Genomic DNA, 19,834 nt, shown 5'->3' with positions numbered 1-19,834 from the left:
TGCTGTAAGGTTGCAAGATGCCTTTAAGTTTTGTTACTGGCAGTTTGGCCTCAAGGAATAATACATTTTATGTTGGTAAAGTGGTCTAGGTTATGGTTTTCAAGATCAAATGCTTCTTAAGCAGCCAGTGCCTGAATATAATTGTATCTTTGTGTGGGAACTCAGGGTCATTTTGAATATCTCTTCTAGTTTGGCAGGGGGGTGATTTTGGCACAGCTTGCTTGTCTGCATCGCCATGTGTACCACTTGGTGCGTTTCTGCTGAGCTGTTCTTACTGGTCTCCTCTTGAGAGTCTAGTCTGCCTCCCTGACTGCCTGTCAGGCAAGAGGCCAGTGATCAAGTGTGGGTAGATTCCTGTGACAAGGACAGGCCGTGGTGAGGTGGACCTCTATTTAGCTTATAGTTTTATGTGTCCTTATGTCTAGGCATCCTGTTAGTAGGGAAGAGATTTCCTTAAAGAAGATAAGACTTCAAAAAAAAAATGGGTTTTTACAGCAGCAGTTTTGCATAGAACGCGTAGAATACTTTTATTATTGGAGGCATTTATGTTTTCCTTTCCTCCCTGGGAACAGTCAGAATCTGCTGTGTGACGTCACGATCGTGGCAGAAGATATGGAGATCCCCGCTCACCGAGTGGTGCTGGCGGCCTGCAGCCCTTACTTCCACGCCATGTTTACAGGTAGGAGAGTTCTCCATTTCTAAGGTGTATTCAGACCTGAGGCTTTTCCGTGTTAACCCCTGTTTTCAGAGTTTTGGTTTTATGACACGAAGAACTGCACAGGGAGAGCCTCAAGAGGCAGTCAACCATCCCCAGCAATTTTCCCCAGAGTTAGGCCTGACTATTCTAGAGCTTGCTGTGTTAACCAGAATAGAGTCTGTCAACTGTCTCCAACAGCCACACACCTCTGACTTGCTTTGTTGTCCTCTGTAAATGTGTTACACACTGCGACCTTGGTGTCAGCTCAGCGTTGCCACTGCAGGGTACAGTCCCATATATCCCCACTGCAGGGTACATTCCCATATATCCCCACTGCAGGGTTATATTTCCATATATCCCCACTGCAGGGTACATTCCCATATATCCCCACTGCAGGGTACATTCCCATATATCCCCACTGCAGGGTACATTCCCATATATCCCCACTGCAGGGTTACATTCTCATATATCCCCACTGCAGGGTACAGTCCCATATATCCCCACTGCAGGGTACAGTCCCATATATCCCCACTGCAGGGTTACATTCCCATATATCCCTACTGCAGGGTACATTCCCATATATCCCCACTGCAGGGTACAGTCCCATATATCCCCACTGCAGGGTTACATTCCCATATATCCCCACTGCAGGGTACAGTCCCATATATCCCCACTGCAGGGTACTTTCCCATATATCCCAAGTGCAGGGTTATATTCCCATATATCCCCACTGCAGGGTTACATTCCCATATATCCCCACTGCAGGGTACATTCCCATATATCCCCTCAGTCTGCAGCATTTTGGGCTCTTAAATTATTATTGGTTTGTTTTTGTGTATGCGAAAGGAAAGGCATCTTTTACTGTTTTATATTTTTCTCCAAGTGAGTTTTCCCATTTGCCTCTTCCAGTATTTATAGTAAACTAAAGTGTTGTCTTAGATGACTTATTTTGGAAAGCTGAGAAGAAGGCTGATGTATCCGTAAGCTTAGGTTTTACTTTGGCATGCATGACAGTGTGCAGCATGCTGTTAGCACTTTTGGAAAAGAATTAATGCATGCCAATGATGCCTCAAGCCTCAAAAAAAAAAAAAAAAAAAAAAAAAACAAAAAACAAAAGAAAAAAAAAAAAAAAACAAAAAGCAACCTAGAGCTGTGAGTAGAGCCCAGTGGTGCAGCACGTATCTAGTATGCACAGGTCCTGGGTTCAGTCCTCAGCATGGCCAGAAGGTTGAAGAGGATGAGAGGAAGGGAGAAGAGAGAAGGGAAGGGGAGGGAAGGGAAGGAGTAAGACATGGTAGTCCTCTGAAGAGTGACTCCCCAAAATTGTGGATAGGTCCAAACTCGGTGTAAACTGAATATTTTTATATACACATATGTCCCTATGCAGTTTAACTTATAAATTAGGCCAAGAGTAGCAGCCTTATCTAAGAGTAAGTTGGGATCATAAAAATGTGCTATGGTAAAATAGCCAGCGTCACTCTTTTTATGCTTAGGAGGTATTATTCAATAAAATAAGGGTCACATGGGCATACGCTTGGCAGTACTGTAACTGTCAGTTGATACTCCAGCTAGCTACTAGACTGACGGGTAGCATATACTGTGTAGCTAAGCTGAACAGAGAGATGGTTCATGCCCCAGGTGTGGAAAATGCAGGATGCCTCTGAGAACAGGGTCCAGTTTAAAACTTAGGAACTTTATTTCTAGAACTTTCCATTTAACATGCTTGGACTGTGGTTGACTTTGAGTCATAGTAGCTGCCACAAGTACAACTGATAAGGGGTCACTAGCTGCAGTGTTGCACAAGGAAATAGGTTCATTATGTGATCAGCGAGTTTAGTCTTCCCCTCTTGCTGTACCAAATAGAAAGTATATGGCAGGCACGACAGAAGATAAACAGGCATGTCAGAAGATAAAGCTAGGCATGGTGGCATGCACCTTTAATCCCAGCAATCAGAGGCAGGGGATTTTTGTGAATATGAGACTAACCCAGTTGACACAGTAAATTCTAGGATAGGGCTAATATAGAGAGGCCCTCTCTGGTGAAAAAAAAAAATGCTGGTGACAGTTGACAGATTTGAGTATTTCCTGTGCCTGACGTATTACTGGTACATCAAGAAAGACAGCCAGGTGGTGATGGCGCATGCCTTTAATCCCAGCACTTGGGAGGCAGAGGCAGGTGGATTTCTGAGTTCAAGGCCAGCTTGGTCTACAGAGTGAGTTCCAGGTCAGCCAGGGATACACAGAGAAACCCTGTCTCGAAAATAAAAAAAAAAGAAAGACAAAAAAAGTATACATCTGCTTCCTGCTTCAGTGGTTCATTGTGCAGCTGGGGAGATGAAAAGCGCCTAATTTAAACAAAAGGGTAGAAACCTGGGGCCACACAGTGAGCCAGTTGGTAAGGTATCATTGAGAGGAGGGGTCCAACCTTCCCTATGAATGCAGAGGGTCTAGCCAGGTGACCATGGGTCATGTAGAGGGAGTGGGGGTAGGGGAAAGAAACATCCCATGAGTCTTAGCAGTGCAAGAGACTTGAGTTTGTTGTTTAGTCATCAGGAATGGAGGAAGGTCAGCAAAGGGGGTATGAGCTGGGTTGGAGAAGCTTAAGGAGTCCTGTCAGTCAGGGTTGTGAGAAGTGTGGCCACATTTCCACATGCCAACTTTCACTTTGGTCTCTTGGCTTATACCATTCTTATCTTGGATGCTTTCTGGAGAGGGTCTTAGCTTACGGGTATTCTCCTCTCTACTGTTGGCTTGGAAATGCTCTAGGAAAGACCACAGCCTTGTGGGAACCAATGGGTCTTTGGAGACCGACTTGAATAATCCGGGCTTCACTTTCACCATATGGAAAGTAGGTAATAGAAAATGATAATATTGCTCACATTCGGGATTTTTGTAAAGTTTGGATGAGGTCATGTATGTGAATTTCTTAGTACTTAGCACAAGAGTGCCTGTGTGTGTGTGTGTGTGTGTGTGTGTGTGTGTGTTTACAGTAATTAAAGAAGTGGTCATGGATCTGAGAAGGAATGGGGGAACAGAGGAGGATGGAGAGTTCAGAGTAGGAGGGGAAATGCTGTAAATATAATACTCATGTATGAAATTCTCTAAAATAATTTTTTAAAAGTTAAAGGCAAACTAAAAACCAAGAGGAACTGCTCAGTTAGTGGTGGCAGTGAGTGCCATGGCCATCTCAGCCTAAGTTACAGTGGCCAGCAGTGCACAGTGATGTGGGTGTGGTTCCAGCTCCATGGGAGCCCGTGCCTAGGAGCCTCAGATAGTATGACCACCATAGTAAGGCTCTGCTTGAGGGGATAAAGTTAGGGTTTTTTCGTCTTGATTTTATGTATGTGTGTGAGCCTGTGTGAGTTTCTGTACATGTATGTGGATTGGAGCTGGCAGAGGCCCAGAGAGCAGGTTAAGATCTGGATCCTAGAGTTACAGGTGGCTGTGAACTACTTGACACACGGGTCCTAGGACCTTCATCTGGTCCTGTGCAGGAGCAGTGAGCACTTTTAACCACTGAGCCCACTCTCTAGTCCAGCCCCTTACTTTAATCTCCCATAAACTGTAGGTGACAAATCCATTCAAATTTTATGATGTAAAAAAGAATTCTGTTACTCCGTGTAGTTTCAAGTATTGAGTAGAGAAAGAAGGTGGTAAATAATTCCACGGTGTAGTTGCAAGTTTTCATCTTGTGAAATGAGGGACTATTTAGAGCCAGGCCAGGTGGTTAACTATGACTTGAGAAAGAGCATAGCCAATTGGGTTCTTGTGATCTTAGACTGTTTGTTAAAAATTTTAAAGCCCGTCTACTTAACAAAGTCATTTAGTTTTATTTGGTGAGATAGGCTAAAATTCTTTTTAAGTTTTATTTTTGTTTTCTAATTATGTGTATGTGTGTGTGTGTGTGTTTGCATGTGAGTGAAACTACCCTTGGAGGTCAGAGGTGAGAGGTGTTGCGTGCATCTAGAGCTAAAGTCACAGGCAATTATAAGCTGGGTGCTAGGACTTGCACTCAGGCCCTCTGGAAGAACAGCAGGTGTACCTATCCAGTGAGCCATCCCTCCAGTCCACACAGGTTAAAATTCTTAAACTCTAGTCAGAAATACTGAGTCCTATGTACTTTTTGGGGAGTAAATGCTTTTCGATAACTTCCTGTGCTGTAGTAAATATGAAGTAGCAAGAATATAAAAAAAGAGGCCAACAGATTATTAGTTGACTGATTAAAGAATGTCAATCAATGTTGAAAGCTATATGCATGGCTCTGTTTATCTAAGGTTTGTGCTTTTGTGCACAAGGAGCTGAGCATCTTACATATGCTGGGTGATGTAGGCTTTGAGGACCATGACAGTGACGAGGCTAATGAGCTCTTGTTCTTCCGATGGGGAGAGGAGGCTAGGTTCAGAAGTGGCTAAGGAGGAGCATTGACTGTTCATGGTTGCTATGAAGAAAGTGAAATAAGATGCTGCAGGCAACGAGCCTGAGTTAGGAGGCCCAGGGCTTCCAGTGATAGAAAATGCCACTCGAGCTGAGCCGAGTAGTAAGGAGGCACCAGGCACAGCTGAGCTGCACCCTGAGAACGGTATTAGGAACTTGCTTCCTTCTGACTCTTTGCCTCTTACCGTCCTCAAATACTTCCAGGCTGGTCCTCTGAATGGAGGATGTCTACAAGGGGAGGGGGCAGCTTCTGAGAGATGGAGGGGCCCTGTCTCGTTTCCCTGCTCCTTTAGGAACTAAGAAGTCTGACACGAGTCATCCAAATGGGACAAAAGCTACAAATCCATGAGTTTGCCTTAGGGTACTGAAGAACTAGGGCAGGGCATTGGGCCTATAGCGTGTGACTGATAGTGGCCTGTGGAGTCACTTTGCCAGACTGACGTTGCTGACAGCTTCATTGTAGCCCAAACTAATCAGGAACAGTTGTTGGTGATAAATATTGTCAATGACAAGTAAAACTTGAAAAGCGATGGGACAAAATTAATTAAATATGATTTTTCAGTCTGTAATTAATTTGTTTTCTGTCATTGATTTCTTAGGTTCTCTGTGTAATCAAGGCTTTGGTATTAAATTTTCATTTTTTAAGTACCCCTTGATTATCAATAAAATGGAAATTAGAATAATGGACTTATTAATGAACTAGATTACATAGAGTTTAAACCTGTTCACCTTTTTCTTTTTAGATTTTCTCTTATTTTTTAAAATATATCTTTATTTGAAATAGAGTTATATTATACTTTTTCCCCTCTTTTCCCTCCCTCTAACCCCTTCCAGATTTCAGGGTTGACCACTGTATTAGATGATAGGAAAGGGGGCTCATCTCTGGAGAAGCTGACTCGCCATCTCTCAGTAGTCACTGATTGCCTTTAGTTCTTTATCTAGGGGGGACTCAACAGAAATTTCTGTTCCATGCTGACATGTTCATATATTTACATTGTTCTGGCTTTATTCGCGCAGCCATTTCTAGGAGAGACTTTTTCACGTCTCTTGATATCCCAGCTCTTGTGTGGCGTTCTCTGAGCCATAGACGCAGGAGCTGTGATGTGTGTGGAGCTGCTCTGTCTGGACCCCTCACGATCCATTGAGCTCTGCATTGTGCCCCATTGTGGTTTTCTGGGATGGTCTCCATTTGTTATAATGAGAGGTTTTGATGAATGGAGGCGGCTACACACATCTGGGAAAGGTAGTTTCCCACATGTAGGTTTATTTTTATTTTAGTTATTTGTACATATGTATTTGTGTGTGGGTTTGTGCAGTACCCATGGATGGCGGAGTGGGGCATTTGGTCCCCTGAAAGTGAGTTATAGATAGTTGTAAGCCGATGTGGGTGCTGGGAACCGAATCCCAAGTCATTTGTAAAACTAGTTAGGTGCTTAACCTCTGAGCTGTCTCCTCCAGCCCCCATCCACTTTAATTTGTCTCATTCAGAATGGATGAATGAAGCTACCAGTTAGTTAGTGCAGAGCCTCAGGAGTCCTGGTTGAAGGATCTTGACGGAAACATTTTTAGCCATAGGTGTATCTTTGAGGTTTTAAGACTTGGATGGCTTATGTTTTTTTTTTTTTTTGTTTTTTTTTTAAATAAAGTAGATGATGTGCCATTTGCTGATTACTTAACCCAGCTTGCAGTGTGGAGTGTATGCTTAGTAAGTGTCAGATGACTGAAGTCCTTCCTAGCATCCATGATCAAGATAAACATAACGTTATTATGCTAAGTAAAGATGCTTCCTTTTAAGTTGGCATGCTTTTTGTTTCTCATTTAGTTATTCATGCAACCAATGCTGGCTTTCTATCAGGCTTTGTGGGGTAGAGGACTAAGAAAGCTGTCACCTGTGCCACTAGGAAGCCCAAAAGAGCCAGGAAGAGAGTTGATTATGACAGAATGGAGATGTGTGAGGTCCCAACTACATCTAGGATGAGAGCCCAGTCCAGCTGCGGGCCGCCAGTAGATAATGCATCCTGGAGTGGTTCTAGAAAAATTCTGAAGAATGTGTGGAGATTGGCCTGGGGAATAGGGATATGGTGTCTAGTGTAGGACAAAGTTATCCCTCAGGTAGCAAGGTAAGAGGTTGTTCGGTCTGTGTGGAAAACTACAAAGCATTTCCTACTGGTATTTTATGTCTGAAAGTGAGAGGGAGCATATACAAGGTTAGGCAGTGAATTAGAGACAGGCTGTGGGAGGGTTTGTATACTTGGTCAAGCAAGGAGCAGCGGTCCGATTTAGAATATAGTCATCCAGTGTGTCAGGGTAGCACCTGAGAGAGGAGAGGCAATGGAGAGTTGTTGAGTTAGGTTCTCAGTATCTAGGTTTGGTGACACTCAACTACCCATAACTTCATCTCTAGGGAATCCAAAATCCTCTGAGACACCTGTACTTGTATGCACATGCCAATAATAGACACATGCATATTCAACTGGGAAACGATGGGCGGGGGGTTGCTCCATAGGTTTCCCAAAGATGGTTGGACAGTGATGAGAGTGGGAGGTTGAATTGTAATCAAGCCTTAGTTCATTTTGCAGGCTTTGGTGAGTGAAGGATTAATAGATAAGATAAGAAAAAGAACAGTGCAAGGTGACTTCCTCACATGCATGCCCGGTGCTAGAGGAGAGCAGAAGGGGGTGCTGGGTTCTTTGGAGCTGGAATTACAGGTGGCTGTGAGCTACCACGTGAGAGCTAGGAACTGAAGGCAGGTCTCTGTGAGAGCAGCAAGTGTACCAGGCCTGCGAGTACATTAGTATGGATCCAAGTGTGTCAAGCTGTGCATGTGAAGTCAGGAACCATGTAGTTCCTAGGTATGTGTACCTCAGGTCGTCCGCAAGCAATTTCACCAGTGAACCATCTTGGCTGCCTGTGATAGCTTTTGAAAATTTGTTATCAAACACAAATCTCTGAAAGCCATACTGTTTAAACATATGTTCTATAAATATAGCGAAGGGGCAGTAACTAAGATACCATGGAACACCTAGGATTAGATAGAAATAGCTCTCACTTTTCCTTCCCTATGCTTTGATTGTTGGAATTTTTAATCTGTTAATGCATTTGGTGGCAAGCTTTTGGGTTTTGGTACTTTTTTTGTAAGTTAAGATGAAGAAATAAAGATCAAATCATTTTAAGAACAGTATATAATTGAGGTTGACTTTGTTGGAAGTAGATGAATTTTCTGGGGAGATAATCTTTAAAAATGACATACAAGGAAAAGATGTGATTTAACAAAGTGCCTCTTTATAAAACATAACAGTGAAAACTGCCTGGTGCAGGACTTTTTTTTTTTCCAGTCATATACATAAATTAAGAGACTTGGTTTTGTCTAAGGGTTTGTCTATACCAACTCATGCTGAAATCTGGGAATTAAGTAAATGGCTTTACATTTATATTGTCCCAAGCACTGAAGGACTTTGCAGTTTCTAGGGGGCACTGTGGATGAAGCAAGGTAACCTTACCTTGCTTAAAATCTAATTTGTTTAAAATCTAATTTGGAGGGGCAATGGGAGATTACGTAGTTGGTAAAGTGCTTACCCCATTACCCAGGTAAAAAGGCAAAGGGTAGGCTGTCAGAGTAAGAGGTTGGGAGTTCCAGAGCAAAACCGTGTCTTCTGGACGTCACGGGCCTGATGCACTCAGGAACATACAGCAGCTCTCATTGCTTGCACCGAATCGGTAGTCACTTGAATCAAGGCAGTCAGTGTCCTATCAGGAAATGGGAAGGGCTTCATTATCCCTCACCCCTAACCGAGAAGCTGTGGACAGTCAAAGAATTCTGAGTGAGTCAGTCAGTTTTCTTACGGACATGGCTCCTGATAGGTCTACCGTGCCCTAGTGTGTGGACCCATAGTTGGAAGTATTTGGATAGCCCAAATTGGAATTCATGAATTATTAAATTTAAGAAAAAAAGGAAAAGAAAAGAAAAGAAAAAGACAATTGGGAGTAGGGAGGTAAGGGTAGGTCTGGGAATAGTTAAGGGGAAGAGTTGGGATTGAAGATAATCAACTCAGTGGGTTGGAGAGACAGTGTAGTGGTTAACTGGCTGTACTAGAGGACCCTGGTTCAATTTTCAGCACTCACATGACAGCTCACAACCAACTGCCTGGCTGGCTTCTAGTATTATCAGGCGTGCATGTGGTGCAAAGACTTGCATACAGGCAAAACATCAATACTCATAAAATAAATAAATAAAATTAAAGTAAAATACATTATATGGAATTCTCCAAGATCAACAAAAATTTTTAAAAAACCACCTCACTTGGTGATACATGCTTACAGTCTCAATACTGGAAAGGCATAGGCAGGTGGATCCTTGGTGCTCACTGGCCAGCCAGTTTAGTCTAGTGGGCGAACTGCAGGCCAGCAACATGCCCTGTTTAAAAGACGATGACATTCATAAGACACCCAGGAATGATACTGGAGGTTGTCATCTCTGTTTCCCCTCACTTCTTTCTCATACACACACACACACACACACACACACACACATATCACATACCACAAAAACAGACTATATATAGGAATGAGTGTCTTAACTTTGGCACTTTAAAGGCCTTCAGATTGTACTGACCCCAGAGATCCCTGAGCTAAGGAGAGGAGGGGTGCATAGGCGAAGGCTCTGTATATGCAGGTGAATTGATTTTCAGTATTCATCCATTCTTTTTAAAGGTAGGAGCACAGAAACAATGAGATTCCCTTCCTTCTCACAAAATGTCCTCTTTTGTACCCCAAATGGATGTTTTCTCCTTGGGCAATGACAGGGCACAGTTTGACATAGTTCAGCCCTGAGAAGAACAGCTTCTTTCTGAGTTCTTGTCAGAGGAACACACAGTGAAATGTCTGTTGCTGTGATTAGCACCCGCTACCCCACTCAGGGCTTCTCTTTGCAAAGCAATCTTGTGAAGTTATGGATTCCCGTAGGCCTTCTGATAAGTTTATGGTATGGACACCATAGTATCGACAACCATACTATGTCTGAGACAGAAATCTTGGGTCCACTGTTATTTTTTGCAAGATGCAGGATTTAGGTGACATGGAGAAGGTGTGGCACAGCTTCCTAGGCTTTCCACAGTATTACCCTAAACTCTGGTGAATTCTAGAACGAAACCTTTCTGCTGCTGTCCTTCTTGGGGTAGCCTTTTAGTTTATAACTGAGTTTGTGTGTGTGTGTGTCCGTCTATCCGTCTGTCTCTTTAAATTCTGGAAACTGAGGCTGGAGTTGGCCACTTGGCCAGATAAGCACACTATAACTGAGCTATTCCTCCAGCCCCTTTTACTATTTGAAATGTTGAAATGACGTGAGAATTAGGAGAGTGCAGATGGCAAGTAAGAGCTAGCTTACATAGATGATCTCTGCAATAACTCTTTGCCATTGACTGTCCTCAGTAGTTTGTGTATTTAGCTTTTTATTTTGTTCCTCCATGAGAACTGTGACTTCTCACTAAGAGCCAGAGTGCTGTGTCTGGCCAGGCCCTGGGCAGGTGACTGTGTGCTCTTTGCAGGAATGATGCTAAGTAAGTAAGTCCTTTCAACACTCGATCCTTGCTATTCAGCTAATGATGGCGGTGTTGTAACTCTTACAGATGTGATTAAATCTACAAAGGTGGGGCTGGAGAGATGACAGAGCAGTTAAAGTTGCATGCCATTGTTCTAAAGGACCTGTGTCCTGGTCACAATATCCACATTAGGTAGTGCAAAACTGCCAGTAAATATAGCTCCAGGGCAGAAGCAGGCAGATTTCTGAGATTGAGGCTACCCTGGTCAACAAGTGAGTTCCAGGATAACCAGAGCTACACAGAAGAGCCCTGTCTTTGAAACAAGCAACCAACCAGAGAGGAACTCATGAAGGGGCCCTGCCCAACACGGACAGCATAGGCTGCAGTTCCTGCAGCTGGGCGCAAGGCACCTTCATTCCTGCCATGTTATCTTTAGGGTCACATGCTGAACAGAAGTTCGGTTCATAGTTTGCTCTGAATGCTAACAGCAGCTTTTAGGGGAGTGGTTGAGGCCTGGAAAACCCGGTAGATCCTGGTGCCTGTCTGATTGAGTGAGTGGCGGGAAGATGGACACCAAGCCTGTCTTGGTGTTGGCCTTTCTGCAGCAGCCTCCTGTTGTAACTTCACCTCACTCTTCCATGTTTTAGGTGAGATGAGCGAGAGCCGAGCAAAGAGAGTTCGAATAAAAGAGGTGGATGGCTGGACCCTGAGGATGCTGATTGACTATGTTTACACAGCAGAGATTCAGGTCACAGAGGAGAACGTACAGGTAAGGGCCCACACTTGATGCCACTCAGCTCTTTCTTATCCAAAACCACATTCCCACACAGCATGCAGTTTGTGCCAAAGTAAAAAGATTCATTGTTGAAATTTTATTTCTGAGAGACACTTGGAATGATTGCGTCTTTTTAATGGTGATTCTGATTTCAGTGCCTTTTATATCTTTGCAGATCTGAGACACATCCTTTCTCTGAGTAATGCTTCTTCTTTGGTGACAACACTGTCATTCTTTATAATTCCTACTTCATGCAGCCCACAGGTTTTCTTTATTCCTTTGAAGGATAAAGTCTACAAAGGATGTTTTTGACTACCAACATCCTTTAATTCTTTATTATTTGGGGATCCTCTTTAAATAAGTCTGGACTTTTGTCAAAATTTGTTGCAGCATCTTATTTTCTGTAGAGAACAAATGTTTTATAGATGCTTGTTTAATAAACGTTTAAATGTTTTAGGTGCCATAGAAGGATCTTATAAGCAAACCAAAAAAGAAAAGTCTCTTCTTAAACCAGCCTGTGCTGGCTGAATGAGAATGGTCCCCATAGGCCCGTGTTGATGAATGCTTAGTCTCCAGTGGGTGGCACTGTTTGAAAAGATTAGAAGGATTAGGAGGTGTGGCCTTGTTGGAGGAGGTATATCACTAGGGTTTGGGTTTCAAAAACCCAAGCCAGGCCCAGTGGCATTCTCTCAGCCTGAGGATCAAGATGTAGGTCTCAGCTACATCTCTAGCACTGTGTCTGCCTTCATGTCATCTCCATCATGTCAATAATGGACTATACCGCTGAACCTATGCACAAGCCCCAGTTAAATGCTTTTATAACATTTCTTTAAATGTTAAATTTCTTTTCTAACAGTTGGCATGCTCATGGTGTCTCTTCACAGCAATAGAATAGAGACTAGGGCAGGCCCTTCTTTGTGATCCCCTCCCTTATCCATGTCCTTCCTGAGGAGGATAGCTGCTGTGCTTTGATTGAGACAGGTCCTTTCAGCCCATTACCCATTCATTGATTCAAGTAAATGAGCGCAGGACAGGCATGCTCAGAATTGAAATTTTGAGTATTTTTTTTCTGTATTTGTTCGGAAACTTTGCTTTTTTTTCTTTCACTGAACAGAATGGCTTGTTCTTTTGTGTGGTGTCTCATATGGTAATGGGTATGCATAATGCTCCACTTTTATGGATTGCTGCAGTGAATGGGCATCTTAATCTCTGTGTGCAAGAGTTCTATAGACTGGACTCCTGAAAGTGGAATTAGTTGGGCAATACAAGCATCTTTTAATTCTGGGTGGTGATGCCCTGTCAACATTTAAATGTTGGTATTTATTTATAGTCCTTTCAGTAGGGGTACTGTGTTTTAAGGGCAACAAAGAGAACTTAGAGCCTTTTTATAAAAGATTGAATTTATCTGTCCGTGTTTGTGTGAGTCTATGCCATGAGTGTGTGTTTGAGTACTTGTGATCCCTGGAGCTGGACTTCCAGGTGCTTGTGTGGTACTCAGCACGGGTGTCAAGAACCAAGCTTTGGTTTTCTGGAAGAATAAGCAAGCACTCTTAACTGCTGAGCCATCTCTTCAGCCCCTAGAGCCAAACTCTTCTAAATCCTACTTGTACAAATAAGATATGAGTTTCATGTTTTATGCCTCTGAGCAGCTGAAATGCACTACCTCATTTTCGAGTGGAGACTGAAGAACTGCTATTGTAGCGTGTCACATGCTATCTGCTTGCTGTGAAATGTCAGCTGGAGGATGCTAAGCCTCCTGGGGACCCTTTTAACTCTCCTTTTAACTTTGCTGGAACTTTTCATTTATGAGGTAGAATGTTAGACAAATCCACCAACAGCTTTAGAGTTGTGACTAAGGGTGATTGGATGATGCTTAATGAATGCTTTCTATATCTATCTATCTATCTATCTATCTATCTATCTATCTATCTATCTATCTATCTCTCTATCTATCTATCATCTATCTATCTATCTATCTATCTATCTATCTATCTATCTATCTATCTATCTATCTATCTATGTGTGGGGAGCATACATGCTATAATAAACATATAAAGATCAGAGGACAACCTTGAGCATCCACTCAGTGTTCCTCTTTGTTCAACATTATGTCAGGGTAGCTGGCCAGCAGATTTCTAGGGAGTCTCCTGTCTCTGCTGTAGGGCCTTAGAGATTATAAAAGCATACTACTGTACTTGGATTTATGTGGGTTCTGGGGATTTGAACCCAAGTCTTTTATGCTTGCATAGCCACCACCTTACCCACTAAGTCATCTTCAAAAGCTCAACATGAATCTTCATTTTAGTGTGAAGGAATGTTTTGGCATTATGTCAGGAAATGAGAGAAGGTCCAAATATGTCATCTCCTTTTAGACTCTTCTCTTTTCTCCTTTCTCTTCTCTTCTCTTCTCTTCTCTTCTCTTCTCTTCTCTTCTCTTCTCTTCTCTTCTCTTCTCTTCTCTTCTCTTCTCATCTCTCTTCTCTTCTTTCCTTTTTCTTCCTTTCTTCCTCCCTCCCTCCCTGCCCCCTTCTCTCTCTCTCTCTTTCTTTTTTTTTTTGAGACAGGGTTTCTCTGTATAGCCCTGGCTGTCCTGGAACTCACTCTGTAGACCAGGCTGGCCTTGAACTCAGAGTTCCATGTGTCTCTGCCTCCCAAATGCTGGGATTAAAGGTGTGTGCCACCACTGCCCAGCTTATAGCTTTTCTTTAGAGGGGAAGGGGTATCTCTTTAGCTTAGGTGTACCCTGGTTATAAAATCCTTATAGCCCACTGAAAAGGCTATGTTTTGGAAGGACATTTGGAAATAAAACTCAGGAAAGCAAGCCTGCCATTTTTGTAACAAGTAGTTTTCAGTGAACTCAGAAATAAGGCTTTATAAATGAATATGCGTCAAACTTCTCTTTACTGTGTTTTGATTATTTTTGTCTGTCCAGTCCAGTGTGTTCTAAGGAGAGGGGCAGTGCAGGGGGGGGGGGTGTCTGGTGGCCTCGCATTACACTGAAAGAGTAAGTTTTATGTGGTGAGACTGATCCTAGCACTGTGTTCTTCTAGTGGGGAGAAGCCTAGTGTCTCTGGGATCGTGTGCTTCACTGAAGACTCTCAGTGCTTTAGGATGCTGCGGGGCAGCCGTCTTACAGTCAGCTGGGGACAGAACAAGACTTCTTACCCCGTTTCTCCTGACTTCTAGCTTGAGTTCCCTTTCCCACTGTCTCCTTATTGCACACACTTAAGGCACTATGATAGCTATTTGAGGTGAAGGTTGTTAACTGAGTCAGAATGAGGGAATGAGTAATTTGAAGATTTCACTCCAAAGAAGGAAGAATCTCTTCTGTATTATATAAGCAATAGGGCTATTTCAAGTTCCCTTGATTTGATCCCCCTGCCTGTTGGTATTACTGTGGGTTTTTTTTGTTTTTTGTTTTTTTGTTTTTGTTTTTGTTGTTGTTGGATATTTTAAAACTTTACATTGGCTATTTTGTTTCATATATTTCAAAGCTGATGAATAGTTTGAGGTAAATGAACTTACAGTTATTTGGATTTTTTAAGGAGAGATAAAAGGGAAACAGTTTTTCATCTTGCTTTAGTTTCTACCTTCCTTCTAACTGGCTGAAACATGCTACCACATGTCTGGATTTGGAGATTCCTTCTTTTAGCAGACTTCACAAATATTATAAATATAGGGAATAGAGAAAAGAAACCTGCAGCCTGCTGTTAGGTGGCTTTTAAACATCTGCAAGTCACAGACACCTCGGAGCCTCCACGCTTCTCCTAAGGGCAGGTGCAGAACCTGCGGGATTGTTTGTATACTTCCAGAAGGTCCGTGGAGGTTTTGCTCCTTCCTGCTTTAAGAACTCCTAGCAAGCCAAGCATTGTGGTGCATGCCAGCGATGCTACGTGTGATGCATGGCAGTAGTTCTCAACCTTCCTAATGCTGGGAACCTTTGATACAGTTCCTGATGTGCGGACCCCCAGGCTTAAGATTATTTTGTTACCAATTCATAACTTTAATTTTGTTACTGTTATAAATTATAATGTAAATACCTGATATGCAAGATATCTGATAAGCAACCCACAGGTTGAGACCTGTTCCATGAGGGAGGCCAAATGGGAGGGTCATGAGTTCAAAGCTTCCGAGGGGTGAGGGGGACCCTGCAGGTGTCAGTGTGGACAGTGATCATCGGAGAAGAGATGAGAAAGAAAACCTTGTTCAGACCTGACTTCATCAGCTTGAATCAATCAGACTTCAAGGAGTCTGTTGCTCCTTGAAGTTCATTGTCAGCGTATTTAAAACACAGCACAGCATGGGAAACAGACGCCAGGCAACAGAAAAGCTTAAAAGTGTGACGACTTAGAAACTCCTGCACAAAGTGCATGTGTGGCCATGCAGGTGGGCTCTATAGCTAAAAGGTGTAGACTCTGACATGGTCTTTGACCAGGATATCATACAGGTCAGCAGGCCATAAAGTTCTTCTGACATCCGCTAAGGGTGAGTTTAGCTGGGAGCTAAAAATAATGATCTAGGAAGTGTTGGGGTGCAGGAGTCACCCACAAACCACATAAACATCAATCTCGGTTAGACAGGGATGGTTTACTGAACATGCACCCTAAGAATAACAACCAGGGCCGAAGCTCAGAATTTGGGGACTGAGGCTACAACCCCAAACATTTCTCAGGGCTGGCTTATAAGAGGAAAAAAAATTCACAATGAGCTCATGTGCAGGTGCAGGAAGTGCTGCCGGGTGGTCAGCTCTGACTCAGCCTATTTTGGCTAGCTAGACAAAACAGCTCTAACTGACCTTTATTCTGATTGGTGCTTGGTGGAGCTCTTGGTTGTATTTCTTAAGCGTAACAAACCTCAACATACAGAATATAAGAGGGTGTGTAGTGAGCATGACCTTGCTCTGAGCCAAGCTATTTTTCTATGTCAATGTCTGGCAGGCGTATTACAGCAACAATATGAAATAGCTGGTGGGTATGGAACAAAATGGCTACAGCTGCGGTAGGGGTGCAGGGCTCAACAGGGAGGAGAGTCCGGGCTATGCATTCTAGGGAATTTAGGTCTGCCTCCATAGATACCAAAAAGGTCACCAGGTCCTCAACAATATCTACTCCCACCTTCAGGGTGGGAAAACAAGTATTTCATCTCCTCTACTGAGAAGAGCCAACCCCAGCCTTCCAACTCCTTACCCTAGTGTTTAACATTACTGGTTGGTTTCCCTTGTGATCTGCTGGCATGAGAGACCTTTGTGCTTCAAATAGGGAGGGGCATAGTAAGACCCTATCTCAAAAAGATTAGAAAAAAAATAAGTGTATGATTGTGTATGTGATTACTAGTGCAGAAATTTTAATTAGCTGTATCTTCAAAAATGTACTACACATTGTATATGCTAATCTCATTTGATGGTTTCAGTATTGTATAAGACTTGCATTAATCTATTTTGCAATTGAAAAAATAGGCTCAGAAATCTTAGATAATTTGTTCAATATCATCCTGCATATAAAGAGATTTTATTTTATTTTATTTGTGTGTGTACACATGTATATGTACACTTTTGTGTGTGTGTGTGTGTGTGTGTGTGTGTGTGTACACTCACACAGACCAGAGACAGGCATTGAATATCTTTGTGTATCACTCTCTGCTATATTCTTTTGAGGCATGGTCTCTCCCTGAACCTGGAACTTGCATTTTTTAGAGACTAAAACATTTCAACTTCTTTCACCATTTCTTCCGTGGTTAAGTTTGTAATTTTGTTCCATACATTTTGACTTTTCAGCTTCAGGGTATGTTTGGCTTACTAAAACTAGGTGTTTTTCACCTAATGTAAGTGTGAAAATCAAAAATACAAATGAAGTGTGAGAAACAAAGGATGATAATAAATAGTGCCTATATAAACAAGGGCTCATTCACACACTGATGCTGTGAGCATTCATCCCCAGGCTCCATGTGTATTAGAATGCTCTCACTGTGAATGGGGATTTAAGGAGCTGTATGATAGCTTCAAATGGACGAATCTTAGGCAATTCAGGAAACTTAACGTGTTGCACCGGCAGGAATTGTCTGGGACGAGAAGATCTCATTTTTTCAAGAAATGGACCAGAATTGAAAATGAGCATTTTTCATAAGAGCTTTGAAATCAGTTCCTGGTAATAAACGCATTCGTGTTCAGCGGGACCGCGGTGCCATAGAGAGTTCACCATGATTTGCCTATTTCATTGGTATAGACTAGATTGTATTTGAAGTGCTACAGATTTGTTTTACATGGGGGTTGGGGGGAGGGGAGAAAGAAGGACTCATATTCTACCAGGTCTGTTGACAGCTGAAACATTGGAGGGGGTGGAGAAGTAGCTCAGCAGGTGAGAGCACTGTTGTCCAGTTCCTAGCACTGTCATAGCAGCTCATGGCTTAGGACTGTCTGTACACAACTCCCGTTCCAGGGCATCTGATAGTCTCTTCCGGTCTCTATGGGCACCAGGTAGGCCTGTGGTGCACACATACCCCTGCCAGCAAACACGCAAAATAAAAAAGAAAATCAATCTTTAAAAATATTTTTAAAAAATTTTAAGTTGCTTAAATCAATAGAAGGCCATTAAAATCAACACATCATTAAAACACACATTGATCAGATATTTTATTTTAAGCAAAAGGTGTAGATATGAGATTGAATATCAGTGTTTTGTTTTTGTTTTTGTTTTTGTTTTGTTTTGTTTTGTTTTTTGTTTTTTGTTTTTTTCCCAAGACGAGGTTTCTCTGTGTAGCCCCAGTGTTTTGTTTTTAAACTAAATGTGATCACTGGATTGGAGACCACCATGTTTCTCTGCATAGCCACGGCCTAAACAGCAGCAACTGTGATTTTCCAGCTTAAATATTTCCCTTATTCTTGAGAATTCCTCTCATGTATACAATGAAATCTGACCATATCCATTCTCACTTCCTGCCTCTAACTCCGCTCCTGTCCCCTCAGTGCTGTCCCCTCCTGGCTTCATGTCTCTTGTGATCAGTGTGAGAAGTGGAACACTTACAAAGAAAGCTCAATGCAGTCTTTGAGTTATTCAGTTCTTGTTGCTCGAGCATCGGATGCGATTATTTTCGTCATCCTCACACATTGATCTAGTCACTCTGAGTCAATTGAGATTGTTTTCGTAGAAACTGTGCTTTTTATGTTCACATGCCTCTTGATTATATGTATATATTTAAATTATGTTATTTCAGTTGTTGAAAACAGGGGAGCAAAACCAACGTGTATGAGCTGGCAAAATGCAGCTTAGCTAGAGGAACGGGAATGTGTAACCATGTACAGGGTGCGCTTGACTGTGTAACCATGTACAGGGTGCGCTTTATGGAGGGCCCGGGAAGTCTTGGTTAATCGGTGGATAGAGCACTTGAAGTTTGGTAAGGGTGCTTTTGTTTTGTAAGTTTTTTATATGCATAGCCATGGAAATAAAATTCTCATTAGATGGATGATTGTTTTAATAATGAACTGGTTTTTTTTTTTTTTGAGACAGAATCATATTTTGTAGCCTTTACTGTCCTTAAACTCATAGAGATCCACTTGAGTCTCCCCTCTGAGTGCTAGAATTGCGACATGTTTCTCCATGCCCAATCATTAAAAGTGGACATTTGAGACACCTCTGTGAAAGGCTGGAGAGATGGCTCGGAGGTTAGGAGCACTGCCTGTTCCTTCAGAGGACTGGGTTCTGTTACACCCACATGGCAGCTCAACCCATCTGTAACTCCAGTCCTAGGGCATCTGACACTTTCTTCTGGCCTCCACGGGCACCGCCCACGCACGGCGCACAGGCATATGTGCAGACAGAATACCCATACACATATGACTTTTAATCTTAAAATTTTTAAACAGGAACAAAACACCTAGTTTTTTCAGCAGACACTGATGGATATGCTAAGCACATAGTCCTGGAGCTGTGGAAAATGAACGAAGAACAAAACATGGTGGTGTTTAAATCCCTCTGGACAGGATTTAACTGTCCTGGGGCCAGTTTCCTTAACTTTCTAGGCCTTATTTTTTGGGGCATAATGCTATTTGTCCCACTGTAAGAGCTTGTGGAATTTGTTGGGTGGTTTGTTTATGTAGATGGGAGACTAGTAAAAATCTGTGGAGATCATCCGAGACATGAATGACTTGGGGAGGAGTAGGAGAGTGACTTATGGGACTTCTGTTTAAACTTACAACAACATGTAGTCTAAAGTTAAAATAAGGAGTAACTGGCAAATTCAGACTTGAACAACATAATACAGGGTCTTGTGGTAATGATGATAGTAGTATTAGGAATCTTGTGGTAATGATTATAGTAGAAAAAGTGTTGGTGGTGATTATAGTAGAAAAAGTGATGGTGGTGGAGGTAATGGTGGAGGTGGTGGTGGTGGTGGTGG

The 19,834-nt window shown here is 42.5% G+C and overlaps 1 protein-coding gene across 2 annotated transcripts in view; it reads left to right on the top strand.

Annotated features, from left to right (window-relative positions):
* The window catches only part of Klhl2 (kelch like family member 2), a 110,665-nt gene that overhangs the window by 26,032 nt on the left and 64,799 nt on the right, over positions 1-19,834 (top strand). For both annotated transcript variants that reach the window (XM_031339944.1, XM_031339943.1), the window contains exons 3-4: positions 573-679; positions 11,316-11,437. In XM_031339944.1, coding sequence (XP_031195804.1) covers positions 573-679; positions 11,316-11,437 — 229 coding nt within the window. The remainder of the gene's footprint in view (positions 1-572; positions 680-11,315; positions 11,438-19,834) is intronic.

Source organism: Mastomys coucha, unplaced genomic scaffold (genome assembly GCF_008632895.1).
Source record: "Mastomys coucha isolate ucsf_1 unplaced genomic scaffold, UCSF_Mcou_1 pScaffold22, whole genome shotgun sequence".
In the NCBI taxonomy this organism is placed as follows: Eukaryota; Metazoa; Chordata; class Mammalia; order Rodentia; family Muridae; genus Mastomys; species Mastomys coucha.
Note: the sequence above shows the minus strand (reverse complement) of the source record. Positions and strands in the feature narration are given on the sequence as shown.